Raw genomic sequence first — 20,088 nt, 5'->3', positions numbered from 1 at the left:
CCCTACACGTGTGTGTTCTGGCAAAAGTGGGATCAGACTAATTGCTTTTTTTTTGTATTTTACGTTATCTTAACTAATATATTGGGCTTTGTTTGTTAAAAATATAACAGGCATCGCTTTTAACCTATTTTCTCCTGACTAAAGCCAGGAAAGAAGGTAAAACTTTATGTATTTAAAAAAAATATTAATATTTTAGTCACTTTAGCTCTGCTTACATAAGGGTACATTATGTTGTTTGGTTAGATACACAATTGCAAATTTATTATTAACTAGCTGTGCCCGCGATTTCGTCCGCTTCGAATAGTTATTTTAGGCGTCATTGAAGCCCTCAAGTTTTCCCCGTTTTTTTTCCACATTTTCCATTAATTCTTCGCTCCTCATAGTTGCAGCGTGATGATAAATAGCCTAAAGCCTTCCTCGATAAATGGTCTATTAAACTCAAAAATAATTTTTCAATTCGAACTAGTAATTTCTGAGATTAGCGCGTTCAAACAAACAAACAAACTCTTCAGCTTTATAATATTAGTATAGACGAATTCCCAAATTATCAATACTTTATTAATGTAAATAATAACCAACCAAATTTGGTAATTAACTAAATTTTCGCGCGGAAATTTTTGTTGCTGTAAATTTATTTTCCGTTTCTTTCTTATGTATTCAGTTTTCCCGACGTGCCATGACGTGACAAGCACGTGAATGAATTTTGTTATTTAAAAATTACTAACTGTCCCGGCAAACGTTGTTTTGACATATAATTTTTAAGTAATTTCTAATTAAAAAAATTTGTTAAGGGTGGTTAACCCTTATCACTAAGGGGTATGAAAAATAGATGTTGGCCGAAACTCAAACCTACTCAATATGCTCACAAAATTTCATGAGAATCGGTCAAGCTGTTTCGGTGGAGTACGGGAACGAACATTGTGACACGAGAATTTTATATACAAGAAAAACCTTGAGCACATATAACATACTCGTAGCAATTATATGAGATAAAAATTACAAAAAAGTTCTCATATGTAAAAAAAAATCAATTAAAAAAGTTGTATGATAACAAAGACTAACCCTTTCGTATTCAAACACCAGTCTCTTGAAGACGAGGGTCCTTTTTGGACAAAAGCGTCTGTAGGGTGACGTATAGCACCCAGCTTTTGATGTATTGTTCAGGTCCAACCCTTCGCTGCTCGACGTGAAAACGTGTCAGAAAAGGATCCTTAGAAATGTAATCGTTAAAACTGTGTTTGGTTATTTTGATATTTGTGTATATCTATCTTTTGGAATCAAAAAGAAACTTAATCATATTTAATTTATAAAATTAATCATATTTTATTTATAAATTAAATCATACTTAATTTTTAAAATTGATCATATTTTATTTATATAATAAATCATATTATATTTATAAAATTAATCATATTTGATTAATAAAATTAATCATATTTAATTAATTAATTAGATTTATTGCAGATTACTAAAGGGTAAAAAAAAACAAAAAAAATGGAGCCTCAATATAATATCGAATACGAACAAGAAATTGCATAACACATTAACAACCTCTCAGTAAGCTTTGAACCTGCGCTTTGAACTCTACAGCTTTTGCCGTAATTGCGCCGCTTGACGGATCAGCGATCTTGCAGATCATTTAACGAGCTTTTATTTCCACAGGCCGGAAGCTCTGACATTTGAAGCTTTATTTATTATGTCCAATTTTTTTTGCGGAATCAGTTTTAATTATATTGCACAAGACTTGTATCGCGATATCGTAATTTGAAACTTGATGAGGTTTTTGCCTATCAAGACCGATAGTGGTTTCCATACATACGTACAGTCACGTCTATATCCCTTGAGGGATAGACAGAGCCAACAGTCTGGAAAAAACTGAAAGGCCCCATTCAGCTGTTTCGCTTAATGACAGAATTGAGATTCAAATAGTAACAGGTTGCCAGCCCATCGCCCAAAAAAAGAATCGCAAGTTTGTAAGCCAAGGTATTCCTTACAAAAAAATACCTAGTGTAATAAAAAATAATCTAGCAAATGTGGCAAAAACTAAATTCAGTTCCTACATATCCGATCGCCCCCGGTTCAAAGCCGCGGGGGGCCAATTTCAACTCATGCAAAAGTGTAGTCTAGTGGGTACGTTTTGAAACAATGGCCGCCTGCTTCCTGGGCACACGTGCGCGCGCAGCTGTCGCCCGCAGCGCATGCGCAAGTGCAACGAAATGCACTTTTAAGGACATTAAATGCGTATTTAAAAGTCCTTGAGCGATTTGTAGGAAGTTGGAATTGGTATAAATGCTTATATCGAGTCGTTTACCCTTTAGTATGCCCGAGGAAGCCGGGTGTAATGAAATCACACCTCTGTCCCAGAGGTGTAGGCAGAGACTACATTTTTTTACTAAAAACATTATTACAGAGTTCTATTTTCGTCCCGTCTTTACCAGATTTCGCTGTTAGTTATAACGTTCGGTTTTCTTTCATAAGTACCTAGTGTTTAAAATAAACTTGTTTATCAAATCAGCAACCTTTCACACCTACCTACTTTCAGATAAATTAGATATTTGTAAAAAAAATATTTGTCAAAATAAATTGAAACTTACCTACATATTTTTATATTAAAAAGAGGAAATAGTTATAAAATAGTTATTTTGATTCCTTTATTTATTAATTAGAACACAGAACAGTTAACTTCGAAGAAAACATAATACAAATAACATTTATTAAAAATAAAATTACATAAGGTTCAAAGGCACAGAAATCTTTGCATCGTCTGCATTTTTTTTTCTCAAACGTGGGGTTGGCACCCTTGCCACGCGCGCAATTCCGCATCCACGAAGCGTAACAAATCTTTTTGCATGTAGCGGAAAATATATTCATATTTTTTTTTATTGCTTTCTATTGCATACAAGTGCAGTACAATCATTAGTTGCCAGTTTTTGCTCTTCCATCACGCCGGCAGACATGAGGCATCACACAATTTTTTTTATAGAAAAATTAAAATTAAATTTTAATGTAAGGTTTGTGGCATATTAGTCACAGAAATATAGAAATTGTAATTGTATATTTTCAAAATTTAAAAGCACTTTCTTAAAAGTGCCTAAGTTCTTAAAATACACACTTTTACACAATATGTAAAAAGGAAATGCGAAACTTTAGAAGAGTACCTAGCTAGATACGTAATTTCAATTAGAATAAATTTATGAAAATGTAATTGATTAAAAAAAATAATTTATAATTGAATTCCTAACTACTAAAATAAAAAAATAAATTACATGTTATTAAAACAGTAAAATAATACCAGAAAAAATAGTGTCACACAATCATGAATCAATAAAAATACAAATAGCACAACTATTCCTGTAACATTCAATAACAAATCTCAGCATCATTACGCCTCCGTTACAAAAAAAAAATGTCCGCGCAATCTACAAAGGAGTCCTTTTTCACGGCAGCGTGGAGAAGCCAATAATGATAAACAAAAGAAAATCGCGGCTCATGGTGGCCGATGCATCGCGCACACAAACGCACGCCCAACAAAACGAAGCGACCCTACGGCACGGCACTCCCCCCACCACCGCGGTCAAGTCCCAACAGGCACGGAACAGTATGGTGCCCTCGAGTCATTAGTCCGCGGACGGCCGACCAAAGTGCACGTGTCGCTCGCGACCGGTTACAGTGAACGTGTGTTGTGAATGAACTGTCAATATGGTGCGGAGCCTGTCTCAGTGGACGAAGACCCTCAGCTTCCCAGCGAGGCTGTCGCCCAACCGCACGTCTAAGGAGAGCGTTATCAATGTACAACCTGCCTCTCCGGGGGTGTCCCCCACACCGAGCGCCTCTTCGCTCCCCCAGGGATCGGATAAGACCACGACCCCCATCCCGATCACAGAAATCAGCCAAATCGTAAGTATTTAGGGTTACACCCTCGAAAAATCGCCGGGAAATTCACTAAAGACATGGGAGCATTGCATGTGGAACGCATACAAAGTACCTACTTTATGATAAAAAAAAACTTCTATGTAAGTGTTTAAAGTTGCAAGTTTGGCATACAAAAATGGTAAGTGAAATGTAAAATCAGTTCTATTTTAAGAAACAATGTCTTGTTTATGTACTTTTGTTTTGCTAATTTGTGGGACGAAAACTTACAGTTTGACAGTTAAATATTTGTAAGAAGTACCTATTACATCATTATTGGTAAATTTCAAACCATCATTCAGTTATTGACGTTGCGTATTGTTATTATTGTGAAATAATATAACAGATTTGTTGACTTCTTCAGAAGTTTTCATTCGTTGTTGCTTTCAAAGCATTATTTATGGCCACTTCAAAAACAACGTTTTGTTTACAAATCATGGACCATAAACCATAGTCTCTTTCCCAAAATGGTTTGGCACAGTTATAACTGTATTATCCTTAACTACTATTCCATAAACTATATACGTGTTAGAAATTTAAAGTCTTAATAAATCAACGATAATCCTGGACGGAAGCAAAAACGTGTCTCGAGTCCTGCTACTTTTATCGTTACTCTTATTAATATCACATACATTGATGGTTTTGTTTTCTGTCAAATGGTACAAGAGGATAATGATCGAGCAATGGAAAGGGATATACTCAATGATCTCGCCTCGGAACCTGACATCACAGTACCGGCGTCGGTGCGCCTGCGCAATGCACCGTTATGTCCCCCTTGTGCTCACCTTGGCAAGGCCGCGAGATGCCAGTTTTTGCAAAGCATGAAAGCATATGACTTTCACCTATTGAGACTTTCTAAAAGAACATTTGAAACCTAGGTTCTCAAAGGTTTGAAATAGAAATGTACTCTTCACACCTTGTTGCGATCTGGATCAAGTTCTATAAAATAATATAGTTAAGTATTTCTGCTAAAGATTATTATATGTGTTTTGAGTCAAAAGAAAACTATAATGAGTTTGTTAGACTACTAGAAAACAAATTAGTAAATTGTAGGTAACGATTATTTATCAAATATTTACGATAATCAGGGAAACGTTAATATGAAATAGTAACTATTTGTGAAGTAGGTATATAATTGGAATCGTTGAAATCACTTATACTCTAAATTTTCAGTAAAAATCTTGCGAATACGAAATCTGAGACAAAAGCTAGATCAACATAGCATTAAAATTAAAAATGTAAACATTTTTCAAGCATACGAAAAAATAATGCTAATAGTTGAACTAATGTGTTTGTAAAAGTAAAAAATTCTTGACTGTCAGATAACAAGGCGGCCTAGCAATTTATTGTCGCAACGAGTCCACGGATCCGTCTTATTTGCTGTAAATAAAACGCAAACCGGTTAGGTATAGGTATCGCTGAACCTAAGTGACCTTTAGTGCGAGGTGTAATGCGTTGTAATGTTATACTAACATCACTACCTAGCGGGGATCCAGGCAATTCAATGTGTTGAAAGAAAATTCTAGACTCAAATCAAATACCAAATAAAGATAATAAGGTTTAGATTTCACAGTATGCAAAGAAGCTTTAAACATTTGCAAAACAATAGATACTAAAACTTAATTAGTAGATATTGCACGAACGCAAGGATCTTATACGATAAATGCATCCTGTAATTATTACAAGTACTGTAGCAATCCAAATAGTAATTATTAAAATGACTGTGGAATTAAGCTGCAAAACAAAAACATTTATAGACTTATAAAGAATCTGTACGAAGAATAAAACTGATGATGATAAAGAAGAATAAATTGCAATAAATGGTTCTTATGCAATTTTGAAACGACAATGGATACTTTATCCGCTGTATGAATATTACAAAATGTCGGACCGTCACATGAACACTCCGTTGCAAATTAAAAACCTTGTAATAAAATAACTTCTTCGTATTTAATCGTAAAGAAAGCCATCAATGTTAAGACCGGCCATTTTGGATTTATAGCGTGCGTCGGTGTTATTTGACAGATTCTAAATTTAAAAACTCATTTGACGTTTCGTACGCCTTTTATTGGCGGTAAATATGTGTATGCTGCAGTGCTTTGCATTCCGTCCACAGATGGTTTACAATATAGATAGTTTATGAGACGCCAATGCAATTACAATGTCTCCGTTACGAGTCTGTGGAAAATAAACGCGAGTTTGAAGTACAGACATTGTTTGGTTCTCAAGACGGCAGCAAATGAAGCTACAGTAGTAAAAGATGGCATAAACTTGGACTATCAAGGTTTTTATTTTTTAGCTGTCGTATGGTATTGGACTTTTTCTATTGCTGAAGTTCAAACTCAGAATTTCGGAGGATACAGGTTGCCGAAATACATCCAGAGTCTCAACTCTACCGCCTACAGCATTGTTTCTTTCAAAACAATTTAATTGTTATTTCTTTCACCATACGTTACATCTGGTAGCAAAGCTTTTCTTGAGCGATAACGACATAATTGTTCTAATGGTGAACCCATTTTCTTTCAACGACAAGATGACATTTCGAAACGCACATTCACGTGTCCGCTAATGGCGCTTTCTCATTTCGCTCCCACATTTTAATCGGTCAAATTTCATTTGTATGATTCACAAGAATTCAATTAAGATCGAGAAAATGTTCTACTCGATTTGTAACTTATTGTTAATGATTGTCATTCGTGTTGAAATTTTACGATGCCGGAAGAAATGCTTTATGATAATTTTCACATGAAAATAACATATAAAATACTTTCACATCCTTTAGGAGTATAAAAATTATGTAGAATAGGCCTTTAAAATTTACCTAACACTTTCTACAAAAGTTTTTCTCAATAGTTTCATAACGGGAAAGTTACAATTAAAGTTACGCCAGTATTCGACAATAAAGTTTATTGTCTATGATATTTTGTATATAATAAAAAAAAACCATTTAACTAAAAACAATATTATCTTTATCGTTTTTAATGACGATGCGACGCAACAAACTAATATAGGTAACAAATGCGAAATAATATAATGTCGATCGCAATAACTCATTGGAAAGCGCAAGTCGCCATACTTATTAGGTATTTTATCATACCCGTAGCTTGCCTGTGGCGGAACGAACATCTGCGTGTCAAATTCCTTGGTGCCATGTGCAGGCTACTGATGGGAAGCGAACCATGCCCACATGTTCGAAAAAAAAAAGTTGGATTTGAAAATGTTATGGCTGTATGTGTTGTTGATTTAAACGTGTTTGAATAAAGAATGCAAGATGTGTAAGGTTTTGTAATGTGTGTGTACGTTTATGGTTTCTTAGTTCAGTTTTTTGTATGCCGTATAAATAGTGGTCTAATCTAACGTCATCTATGTCTGTTTGCAGATGGACATTCGATATAATGAGCGTTATTTGCATTTATTAGAACTCTGTTCATTTGAGCCAGCCATTTTATTATCAACGTCGTTTAGAATCTAATTCCACTAGAAGTTTATTAATTTAAATTTAAATGTTTATTTATCATCTGATTAAGAAAATACTGTTTGTGTTATTGCTAATCTTATTTTAATTTAATTTCTTAGAGTTGTATTTTTTCTTAATCCATTAAGTTTTAACTATATATATACATACATACATAGAATCACATCTATCTACATTGCGGGGTAGCCAGAGCCAACAGTCCTAAAAATACTGATACATGTTCAGCTGTTTTGTTTACTGATAGAATTAACTAATATTTCCTGCATGTTAGATCCTCTTTTGACAAAAAGGAATCCCGAAATGAATAGCTAACCCACCATAGATAAAGGAAGAGGGTGGGTTTTTGTAGCGTCAGCTGTTGGGGGTTGTTGTGTAACCCGATACAGGGAGCAAATAATACTGATTTTGCCATACTAAGAGACTTAAAATGGTCGTTAAAAGATTTTTTACGAAATATGTTGAATCCAGGTATTCGAAATACTGAATAGTGTAGTGGTGACTGTAAGAAAAAAAATATATAGTAAAAATATCAGCAATTTGGAATATTTAATTTAATTAAAATTAAATAAAAAATTGGCTGTAACTGAAAATGAAGAGTTTGCTTAAAATTGACATAAACTTACTGGATGTTTAATCCTCAGGATGAAAAAAAAGGAAAAAAATTTATTCATTAATATGGGACATTTTGAACATTAAGTTGAACATTACTTATATAGGTACATATATATAGGCTATGTAATGTGACATATGTAAGCCCCGCTGTTTACTCTGAAATACCGCAGTGTAGGTAATTCGAATTTGATACATTTTCGCCCACCAGACCAGTTTACTGTCTGGACTGTGGGAATCTTTGTCAAATGATGACATAGTGTCGGGTGTAAGAAGGTCGTCAGTGACACTGACTAAGCAATTCCTTAAGTCTGTATTGTTCTTTATGACATATGGTGGCTAATTTATTAACATGATTTTATTTAATTATTGTGTTTATTCACACAGTGAAGCAAAAGAGGTTAATAGCAACATGCTTCGTCATATTGCTGTAAAAGTTCTTCAGCAACACGCTTCGCATTATTTAAATACTTAAATTTTCAAAAATCTAAGTAGAACTTACAATAATCTATATGTCAATTGGTTTTGTTATATCCTTATGATTAACAAGTTTCTACAGTAAAGTTTTATCGACAATCAATCGGTCAAACGCTTCTCGTATCCATTGAATTGAAAATACATTGAAAATTGTGAAAAACATTGTTTTATTGTTATAGATTGTTAGGTCAACACTAATAAAAATAAGTAAAGAAAGAGCGAGCAGAGCTTCCTTGTACATTTTGCTTAAAAGGAGGTTCCCACTACCTGAACTAAATGTAATTTTAAAGTTACCCAATATACATTTTTATTTATCCATCATCTTTTTTAAATCAAATATTTCATCATCTTTTATCAATATCAGCAGGATATCAAATAACACCATAGCAGCACGTGATACCAATGGATTATGTCATGGGATACTTTAGTAGCGGAAGTGCAGAAAAAAAACGTTTACGAAGCGAATGAAAAGATTATGTGTTAAAAAATGGGTAACGGTTACGAAGCTATGGATGTTGGTATACGATATGGAGATATGTATTTGATAAAGAAGACACAAACAGATAAAAACGATAACTTTTTCTGGCCTGAATATGATTTTATATATTGTACGTATCGTAATGGAAATTATCTAACGGAATTTTAAACAGTACCCTTTAAACCGACAGGGAGTCAAATTTTTAAGGACTCACAAAAATTTGTGTAACAACTGTGTAACAAATTTTTGTAACAGCAAACCTATACAATCATAAAATCACTGACAAAATAATAAATCTTGTATATAAATTCATTATTATGAAAAGATAACTTCCTAAACATCCAATTAGATGATCAATTATATTTATAACAAGGGCATAAAATCACTGAATGCGATTACTCGATGACATAAAATTTACAATATTCGGCCGTCGCTTTCATCCACATTTAGGTCCGCATCCTGGTTGAAAGGACACCTGCAGATGAAGCAGATGTTTCTTAATGGGAGACGTTAAATGCATAAAATTTTGGAGATTTTGAATTTCGAATGCACGCGCACGCGCAGCTGACGGTGGGCGTTACTTTTTTTTACCTAACAGTATGCTTGTCAGCTGATGCTGCATTTTTTCATCTGTAAAATTCTGTAGTACGGTATTGATGATCAGTATTGTGAAGAGCACTAAGTATTTGCTTTATTAAAAAAAAAAATGGTTCTCTTAGTCAAATTGGATTTTGAAATTATTTTTGTGTATTTTGTAATGAAGTTTTGGATTTTTTCAACATCCAGATTTCTATTAAATTATTTAAAATTGTACTTACTTAATAAATTCCTTCCACTCTACTAAACCTAAAACAATAAGTTCATCTTATAGTCACAGACTAACTGCTGTATACTTTTTAAAATAACTGACAGTTCCAAGTTGTTTATTCCAGCTGTTAATGTTAACTGAAACATATTTTAAGTATTCAAAGGGCAGTACTTTAAATTTATTTATCAAAGAAACCGAACAAAGGTCGTTTCCTCGTTGGATACGTCTGTTTTGTGTCTAGAGCCCTCTGTTTATTGCTACATGTCCGTAGGGAGCCCTTGTTCCCCCTCACGACCTTTCATATTGTAAACAGTAACTTCATAGAAACTTCTCTCAATAACCTCGCTTCAATCACTTGATATTTCACAAACCATATCATCAAAAACCATTTTAGAATCCTTTGATCAGATCGAACATGTTTTAATTGGATTATCATCAAAATCACCACTTACAAGTTTAATATTCTTACTAACGTACGCTATAATATCATCAATAAAAGTAAGTCAATAATTTGTTACAATCCAAAGGGTTTCAAATGACGTCTTTTGAACGCATCCATCAGGAGAACCATAATTATAAGCCTATAAACCATTTGAGACAGTGTATCATTTCGTATCTCTGGGCGTTTTTGATTCTCCACCAATAATCGATGGTGTTTTTCATTTAATTACCTTATAGTTAGCCATAACTGCCTCTGTTATTGTAAATTTAACAATAAGTCTTTGTAACATTAGTTGAATAATGTCAGTTTAAAAAGTGGTTAATAAATTGGGCTTTATGATATTAAAGGCTTTAACGAGTTGGTTTCTCATATTTAAGTCAGATAATTACTTGATAGTACCATTACAAAAAGCAGTATCATCATCGGTTACTGTAAATTCAGGGTATTAATAACCTACACAATGGATAATTGAAGTTGAAGCTTCATTTAAGTTCAAACGATGCGTGTCTAAAGTCATAATTATATCATTTAATTCCATCTCGACCACGTGTTTAGGTAGAATGAAATGAATATTGGATATTAATTTATTTATTTAAACTTCATTGCACAAAATGCAAATGTATAGCACAATTAGCGGACTTAATGTTAGAAGCATTATCTACCAATCAACCATTGGGTCTGACAGAGAACTTTATGTGGGGTCAAACTAAATATATAATAAAATTGAGGAAAGTGTCATTGAATTTCCTAATAATAAATAAATATATCAAGTGTCAGATGCAGAAGGCAGTATTTTTGATAAGGTTTCTTGCTCTGCAGGCCTAACTATCGGTAGCTCTAGACCTCTAGTTTCGTTGCTGGTAGATATTTAAATTACTTTTTATATTGTTTCTATTTTTATATATAAGAAATTTAAATAAATAAGTGAATAGTAAACATAACCGAATTAGTAAATTGGAGATGTCATTTTATAGCAAACCATAGCTTTAATAATATTATATGCCTGTATAATAAATAATTATTTTCATTTTATTTAAAATTAAACAATTCCTTGTATAGGATTTTTTTTAAAAGTATTGTATGATAATTTGTAAACACGAGTATTTAGTAATCAGATCACTATAGTTGAGATTAGTATATCAGAGCCGAATGATCATACGAGTATTCTTTTCAGTAAAGATTAACTACTACTTTTCGACATTGATTAAATTGAATAATGACCTAAAAGCATCGAATTTTTTATTATATCATTGTTGAACACGGAAGCTAGTAATATCGTTAATTGGTTATCAGATGGTCAAGCCCATAGTTATGTTGCATGTCGACAACACTTAGTGCATTTAATGTGTTTTGAGTGAATGGGGGATGGGGGTTTACAAGTATTCCGTGAGGGTATCAATAAAAATTTAATTACGCAATCAGTTCTAAGCATCTGTAATTGTTTAGAAAGCATCATCATGTTTTTTTTCATATATTTTTTTAATCGTGTTATAAATTTTCTTTTACAAGTTTCAAAAGTTTTAAAAAGTTATATGATCACTCTACTGTACTGATCGTGCCTTTAGTTTCTTCGATAAAACACAAACTTTCGGAATTTTAAAAATTAATAAGGTTTGAAATTGAAGAATAAACATCCTACTAATATTATGAATGCGAAAGTTTGTGAGTATGCAGGATGTCAATATGGATGTTTGTTACTCTTTTACGCATTAACTACTGAACCGATTACGATAAAATTTGGTATGTAAGTAGCTGAAGACCCAGAATAACATAAAGGCTACTTTTTATCCCGGAGTTCCCGCGGGATTGATTGTTACATTATGATTGGGTTTCCACGCGGACGAAGTCGCGGGCGGTCTCTAGTACTTATATCAATTAAAATCTAAAAGCGTTCTCTGGATTATTTGCACTAGACTCTAGGTACAACAAATGTGAATTTAAGTCCAAACAGGATTAAGTCTGATAAACCAACTTAATTACTAATATCGAAGTTGAATTGACCGGATACGGAGCCATATTTAACTCAACAATTTAACCGCACTTGATTTCCTGTGACCTTCGTTAATCGTTATAACTATTGTCGCCTTTATCACTTGATCTTAAGGATGAAAATAGTTAGACATTGACAGTTGTAATTCTATTTACCTACATCGTGAGAGAATCATCTGAACCGTAACAGTTTTAGATATTCCTTAGTAATTTTATTAAATTTGATCTTTAGTTTTATATTTTTTCTATACATTTTTTTATGATAATAACAGCCAGCAATCTAATTTCTGTCGGTCTTAATTTGTAGACTAAGACGAGAACAAAATCCTTGTCTTTTTATTCTACAGGCCTAAGAAATGTCGTGTCTACGATGTGCTCCCTGTAGCACAAGGTTTCTAATATTATAGGTTTATTTCACATTGATAGTTGTTGTTAGCTATTAAGTTCATTAAGTGTAACTAGAGTAATCTAGATTCTCTGTCCCGATTTGCCAGTATGTTCATTTCTAGTAAACGTCTCATTTTCAATCAGAAATTTTCTTATTTAACGCGTAATGGAAACCTTATTTGTTTTTCAAAATACCATATTCTGAAAAGTCGAATCGAAGATCGAATGAACTGATCATAAAATTACTGAAATCATTGACGTCAAAAATTTGGGTCCACTCGCATTGGATATAAGAATTTGCAGTTAACAAACTTGAGAATTCCATAATACGTGTTATTGACCGTAATAACATTCCGCCATTCATACAATTTCATGGCCGTGTGGTCATCTGAGCGACTAATGCGATTTCTGACATTATTTTTTTTTAATTCACAACAGTCATCACTTGAGGCATTCATGACCGCAGATCTTAAATGCGTAAAATTATAGTAACTTACAATTATAATGCTGTAATTATCTTAAGTAGTTGATTATTAATTAAGATTTTGTTATGTTAGCATAGTCCAATAAGAATGAACATAAATATTTTGCTATTTCAGATGCAAAAGCAAATATAATAATTGGACATAGGTCACTTACATTGTGACTATATAGTGATTTGTTGTGGCTAAGTTTTGGTTTTCCCAATGACTTCTTTAGGAAACAGTCCATTCACGCAAAACAAGTAAATTATTAGTCATTTTAACGCAGATTATAGGAGAGTCTAAAATGTAAAGCGTCAGGTTTAGTCATCGTTTTGTAATGCGCACGCGCATTGCCTCCTAATTCATCGGACCCGATGGCCAGACGGATTCTCGAAACGGGTTTAATCGAAATTCCATATTGGTAGAAACATTCAATGTTTGCAGTAAAAATGCAAAGCAGATTCAAAATTATGTCCGGAGTTTATTTTGATTAAATGTACTGATACTTATTGGGGTCTTTGATCTTGATTTCAAGGTTGATTCGTCATAAAAATAAATTATTTATCAATTAAAATATAATCAACTCTCCGATCATAGTTACATACCGGTTAAATATGCACTTCTCTCAACTATCACATTGTTAATTTAGTTACTAAGACGATCTAAGGAGATTCCTCTATCAAATAATTACAAACGATTTTTTATCATGTCCTATTTATAACTCTGTCGCATTAGCACTGCTATTGTGTTCAACGACCGTTTAAAATGCCCTTGACTTCAACAAGAACATTGGCTATCAAATAATCGCCTCGAGCCTCTAAGCAATCACTAAAATTTGCAAATAACTGACAACCCCAAATAATCGTCCCTTTTTGGATATTCTTTTTATTGGGCCTCCGTTCCCACGGACCATTCACGCGAACGCGACTCTGTTTTTTGTATTATTTTATTTTTTTCCAAACACATCCGTGCCTCCGGCGAGAAGGAGGCAGGGAAATAAAAATCGTGCTTTCGTCTGATAGTCGTTTGATTGCTGGTTGCATAGACACCGCTACACTATCATTAGAGTGTATTACCTCCGCTTCTGCTGGTGCGTAAGCACTTTTTGACGTGTCTAACTAGTGTGATTTATTATCGTGTTTAGATTTGACTACATCTCCAAATGTCTGAGTCCATATGGTGAACTACTTACTGCTATTAAGTACTACCATTTTTCTCCTACTGTTTTGTTCTATTTACGATATTAAAATGATCGTGATACAGTTTTTGTTTATAGTTCACTGACTTTTGTGTCTTGTTTGATTGTTTTAATACATATATATGTTTAGACCATGTCGTGAAGCTAGCAATTTGTTTTGTGCTAACATGCAAGACTTGAATTTTGCAGGCCTACTTTCAAAGACCGGTTTGGATGATGGTCTGTGCCTTGCCTTTCCACCAGTTAGCGGTGGCATTGTAACATTTAATACAATAACTATAAAGTTGCGATTTCATGCCCGTATCATAATGCGATTACTGTTCACATCTGTAAAATACTTTATTTGGTAACAAAGATTGCGAATAAAGAGACCCAAACCTGTCTGATCGTTTGTGAAATATTTTAAACTCTATGCAATGTTGCCACTGAAAAAAAGTTCTTTAGGACTAAATATCTATATTAAACCAAAATGAAACAAATAAACATTTACATCGCAATGACAAAACAGATCAACACAACAAAGAAAATTATGATGCCCGAACCGATGATGGTAACATAAATAAAAATATAGCAACTAAAGGTCGTGTCGAAACATGTTAAGACAGGTACAGCCCTGCGGCCTTCCTTGACTGGCTGGTCGTAGATCCAAACTCGAAATCTCCATAGTCTGTTGACATAGTTGCAGAACGCCAAAACAAGCATTTAATTTTAATGTAACCCGTTGATTAGTAACCGTATATAGAAGCAGGTGCTGCGTAGGCGACCAGGGCGTGACTCCTAAAATGCTGTTGGTTAAATTTTCATTTGCCACCGTCGCCTTGGACCGTGCAGTGTTGTTAACTTGAAATGAGTTACGTTGAGTTTTTATATGAGCTACTCGAGGTAAGTCATTGTAAGGATTGGTTTCATTGTCATTTGCATTTTTGAGTTTTGTAAAACAGTTTAGCATTTAATTGAAGCTTCATGGTAAATCAATATTTCATTAATGATCGCGAACCTTAATTTTATGCTAGAGTTTATATCAATTTGAAATTTTGCTTCTAACGTTTATTTTATTTCAATATTCATCTTTGAGTCAAATGAACTCATGTATTTACAAAGTTTATCATTAATAAAGTCAATGTCTTCTATAAAGTCCATAAATTCTCATTTATAAAGACAATCATTGTACTTACCTTCACTGGAAAGTTACACAATCAGGACACCTTTGAGTCCTGATTGTGTAACTTTCCAGTGAGTTTACTGACATCGTACTCTTTAGACAGAAGACCCACCTTACTTAGCATAATAAAACGAATAGCCCCCGTACTCGGCTATCCAATTAGCTTCAAAGACCACATTAAGATAAGTCGTTCGTAGAATGCATTTGTCACTATACCGTGTGAACTGTGCGTACAATTAGTACATTACTACCGAAGAAAGTCACGTTTTTTAGTTTTGTATTCGTTGAGAAAGATAAGGATTGTTTTGTTTTTAATAGAGCAAAGAGCTATTTTTTTGGTTTGTTAAACGAGTGAATGTTTGGTTCCTAGTTACCTGACGTCGTAGAAGGCGATTAACGATTGAAGGACTACTGACAAGAGAATAAAAAATAGTCTTTGTTTTAGCAGCTATCCGTATTAAAATTATTTTCTTCAGCATTATTTAAGTGTGGCTTGAATTATTGTTACAAAGTTGGAGTTTGATAAAAAGTACTGCTTCCTTGTTTAGATTTTGAAGGTACTTTGTCTTTGAAGTTGTAGCCTATAGCTGTGTTCTTAAATCAGTACCTACCTAAATATTTACATAGGAGTCTTACAACGTTTTCTCAGTAATATGAACCAAGCAGGTTAAAACCTGACCACAATGATACCTGACTGCGCATGAGTTACGACTAGAATCAGTAATGAGTTTGCCTTGAGTTTAGAGTAGGTAACTGTTTTTGTCAAAAGTTAGATTTGTGAGTATATGAATGACTGCTATCGCTTGAGACTTTAATAACTAAAAATAAAAGAAAAAATATGAGAATTATAGTAGTAGGTATAAATAGTGTAAAATAATTCATTGATGACATACTAAAATATAAAAGATACTTAGTTAATGTTATGAGGTTATATAATGATAGCTGCCAATCAATTCTTTTTAATTAAAACAAATTTAGAACACGTGAATTTAATTTTAATGTTTTCATAATTTTATTGTTTATTTTTTTAATTTAAAACAGTAAAGAGTTTGATTGTGCGATCTGCCTAAAGTGCTAAAATATGATTTTTCATTTTAGAATTCCTGCTTTTATTTATAAATCTTACTTATTAAAAGAAAATTGTCAAGCAAAATTAAGTTTATGCTTGATAAGTAGGTATTTATTTTTTATATTAACTCGTATTAAATAAATATTTACTTATATATGCACAGAAGCTGGAATTTTGAGACAGTTCTCTTGGCAGTGAGTATCAAACGTTTTAATTTAAAACTTATAGATATTTAAAAAAATTAAAATTAAAAACAATCGAATGACAAAAAATCTCAATTTTTCTAAAACATTTTTTCATAAATCTTCAGGTTAAAGAATATACTATATTGTCTACGTATATAATTTTAAATTTTCTTAATCTTCGTACTATTTAAGTATTTTAGTCTTGAGTAAACTACGTAAGCTTTAGCGATCTTACGCAAAAGCTGTGGTAAAGCTTTGCGATGCGGTAGACCTGCATACCTGGAGCCAATTAAACTGTATTTGCAGTTTCTTTCACTTATTGCATAGTACTTTTGAAATCGGTTGTTACATTAATAAAACCTTCTTTAAATGTTATATTTTCACAATTATTAATCTATGTAGGATGTAAATAAATCTGAGTCCCGATTAAAAAAAGAAACTCTATTAAAATTTCCTGCCGTGTGGTTCCCGGCACCAATACAAATAAGAATAGGACCACTCCATCTCTTTCCCATGGATGTCGTAAAAGGCGACTAAGGGATAGGTTTACAAACTTGGGATTCATTTTTTAGGCGATGGGCTAACCTGTCATTAATTGAATCTCAATTCTATCATTAAGCCAAATAGCTGAACGTGGCCATTCAGTCTTTTCAAGACTGTTGGCTCTGTCTACCCCGCAAGGGATGTAGACGTGACCATATGTATCTATGTATGTATTAAAATTTCCACGAATGACACTTAAGTCGTCGTTCCGAAACTTCGTTCTGAAAATTTTGACGAAAGACATACCACACAAGAGTTTAATAGTCGTACTAAACGTCATAGTATAGTAACGGCCCACACAACTCACGTGCGGAGTTATGTAACAGATTAGCTCGCTGATAACGTGTGGGAATGAGATGAACAAGAGACAATACGGGTACATGTTATCTAATAGACCTTTCCTTGGTTCAGAGTTTGAGGTAATCTGTGGAGTAAATCTTATGAGCAAGTCTCCTCAGCGTATAGGAGTAACTGGTAAAAAGATTATTTGTCCTTAATCGCTTAAGATTAGTTTAAAAATTTCGTGTAAAATATATTTTAAATTAACTGTGCCCGCGACTTCGTCCGCGTGGAATAGTTATTTGTGGCATCATTGAAGCCCTCAAGGATAAATAACTTTCCCCTTTTTTTTCACATTTTCCATTATTTCTTCGTTGCAGCGTGTTGTTATATTGCCTTAATCTATATTTATAAACTTTTCAGTTTTATAATATTAGTACAGATTTCGATCATAAAATGATAAATATTTAACAGCATTGTTAAAGAAGGTTAAAGATGATCTTTAATATTTATTAAAGTATGTTTTTTTATGAGAGTTTAAAGAAATATTAGTTTTTGTGATGATATAACGACACGTAAATATAATATTGAAAAATATTTAATTTATTTTTTCAACCTCTGCTCTTGTAGGTACCATAATTAAAGCTGAACTTGGGTTTTAGGTCTTTTCAGGTCTGGCTTTGTCTACGCCGTAAGGGATATAGACTTTATGATATGTAAGTAATAATATATATTATTTAACACATACATAATTCGATATACCTCTTTTGTTTGGGTATATAACTATCTTGAATGAATTACAACAATATCAATACTAACTATAATATTGCAAAATACGTATTAAATTGCATACAAATCATCACATTTTACTATCACCGGAAAAGATACCGTAGGAATTCACAGGATGCAAGCGATTTATCAATGCTTGTTGATATTTTTTTCAAAGAGAATGTAACCACAATGTTTTTATATCCTCATAAAACCACTATTTATTTTGTAACATAATTTTTTATACGTACATAAATACGTTTATTTATTTTCAATCTGTGCATTAATGCTAAGATATTAATAACACTATAACTTTCCGCACTCAATTAATAAGGTGCTATATTCGAAAATAATAACGACGAAGACTGTAAATTTACGACAACTGAACCGAAATATCTCTTAAACTAAGTAAAATGAGTTATCCCAAGCGTAACTCTACCATTTTGTCTTTCAACACATACCCTTACGGGCTTGTTATTATGGCAACACCACTGTTTTTCAACGTACTATAAGGACGTCATCGACGCCATTTTCCCGTTCGCCTCTCTTTCAGATATGTCAAGAGAGAGCGAGATGGCGCACACCGTGTCGAAGTAAAAGTTCAAAATGGATATAAACTTGTCTATTTACGTGATGTCTAGTTATAGCACGGTCATTAAGCATGTTTGGTTCCGTCGCTTCACTGTAAGGTGTATTTTGAAGTGGGCGCGTAAAATTATTTTTATCTTTCTCAGTAGAATACCGGCAATGAACACATACATACATATTGTAATCGTCTATATCCCTTTCGGGGTAGACAGAGCCAACAGTCTTGAAAAGACTGATAGGCCACGTTCAGATTTTTGGCTTGACGATAGAATTGAGATTAAAATAGTGACGGGTTGCTAGCCCGTCGCCTAAAAGAAGAATCCCAAGTTAATAAGCTTATCCCTTAGTCGTCTTTTACGACATCCAAGGGAAAGAGAAGGAGTGGTCCTATTCTTTTTTTATTGGTGCCGGGAACCACACGGCAATGATCACGATACGATGATGTAGAATTAATACTTGGTGGTATGTTAAAAATTCTCTACGTTTTTGCAGACGGTCGCTTGAAATGCTAAGGCGTAGGCGACGGGCCTTATTTGGCGTAGAAACAGGATAGGAATAGGTTTGTGAGACAGGTGAATAATAAAGTTGGTAATATTAATTGAAATAATGCCGTTATCGATATAAATTTTCATCGGGTGTTTTAAACGATCATACATACATAAAATTACGCCTCTTTCTCGGAGGGGTAGGCAGAGACTACATCCCTCCACTTGCCACGATCTCTGCATACTTCCTTCGGTTCATCCATATTCATAACTCTCTTCATGCAAGCTCGGCGGTTTCGGGTACTCTTGACCTGTCCCTTTGCCAAGACATCCTTAATTTGATCAAGATACGTTCGCCTGAGCCTTCCCACTCCAACCTTTCCCTCCACACTCTCCTTGTATATCTGCTTAGTAGGTAAAACGATCAATAGTTTGGTAAAACTTACCTCGGCCCAAACTTATAATTGATTTTTCTTGTATCAAGAATCCGAAAGAGTTTCTCTTAAAATCATAAATTACGTAAGCAAAAGATAAATTAATGGGCTACAATATTTGAAAATCACTATCTTTCCGCCTTGTAGCTAAACTAATAACCTTAATTACTTTTAGTAAGAGGCGCATACAAAATTGCATGAAACTATTATGAATTCGCGTTATGATAACTAAAAGTACCGGAGATTCGTTCTGTTTATTTCTGTTACATTTATGACGCAAACATTCACTGACATTACACAATTTAATTGTTTAAAACGTGTATGTAGTGCATTTGGAAT

At 33.4% G+C, this 20,088-nt stretch overlaps 1 protein-coding gene across 2 annotated transcripts in view; it reads left to right on the top strand.

Annotated features, from left to right (window-relative positions):
- LOC106139355 (TNF receptor-associated factor 4) overlaps window positions 1-20,088 on the top strand; it is an 84,690-nt gene that overhangs the window by 50,061 nt on the left and 14,541 nt on the right. The window contains exon 1 of one of the 2 annotated variants that reach the window (XM_013340790.2): window positions 3,632-3,897. The exons of the other annotated variant lie outside the window; for it this stretch is intronic. Within the exon in view, the coding sequence (XP_013196244.1) occupies window positions 3,700-3,897 (198 nt within the window). The 5' untranslated portion in view covers window positions 3,632-3,699. Of the gene's footprint in view, window positions 1-3,631; window positions 3,898-20,088 lie in introns of those variants that run through there. 2 annotated transcript variants of the gene reach the window in all.

This window comes from Amyelois transitella, chromosome 5, assembly GCF_032362555.1.
Source record: "Amyelois transitella isolate CPQ chromosome 5, ilAmyTran1.1, whole genome shotgun sequence".
NCBI lineage: Eukaryota > Metazoa > Arthropoda > Insecta > Lepidoptera > Pyralidae > Amyelois > Amyelois transitella.
The sequence above is the reverse complement of the archived record's forward strand: the minus strand, read 5'-3'. Positions and strand labels throughout refer to the sequence as shown.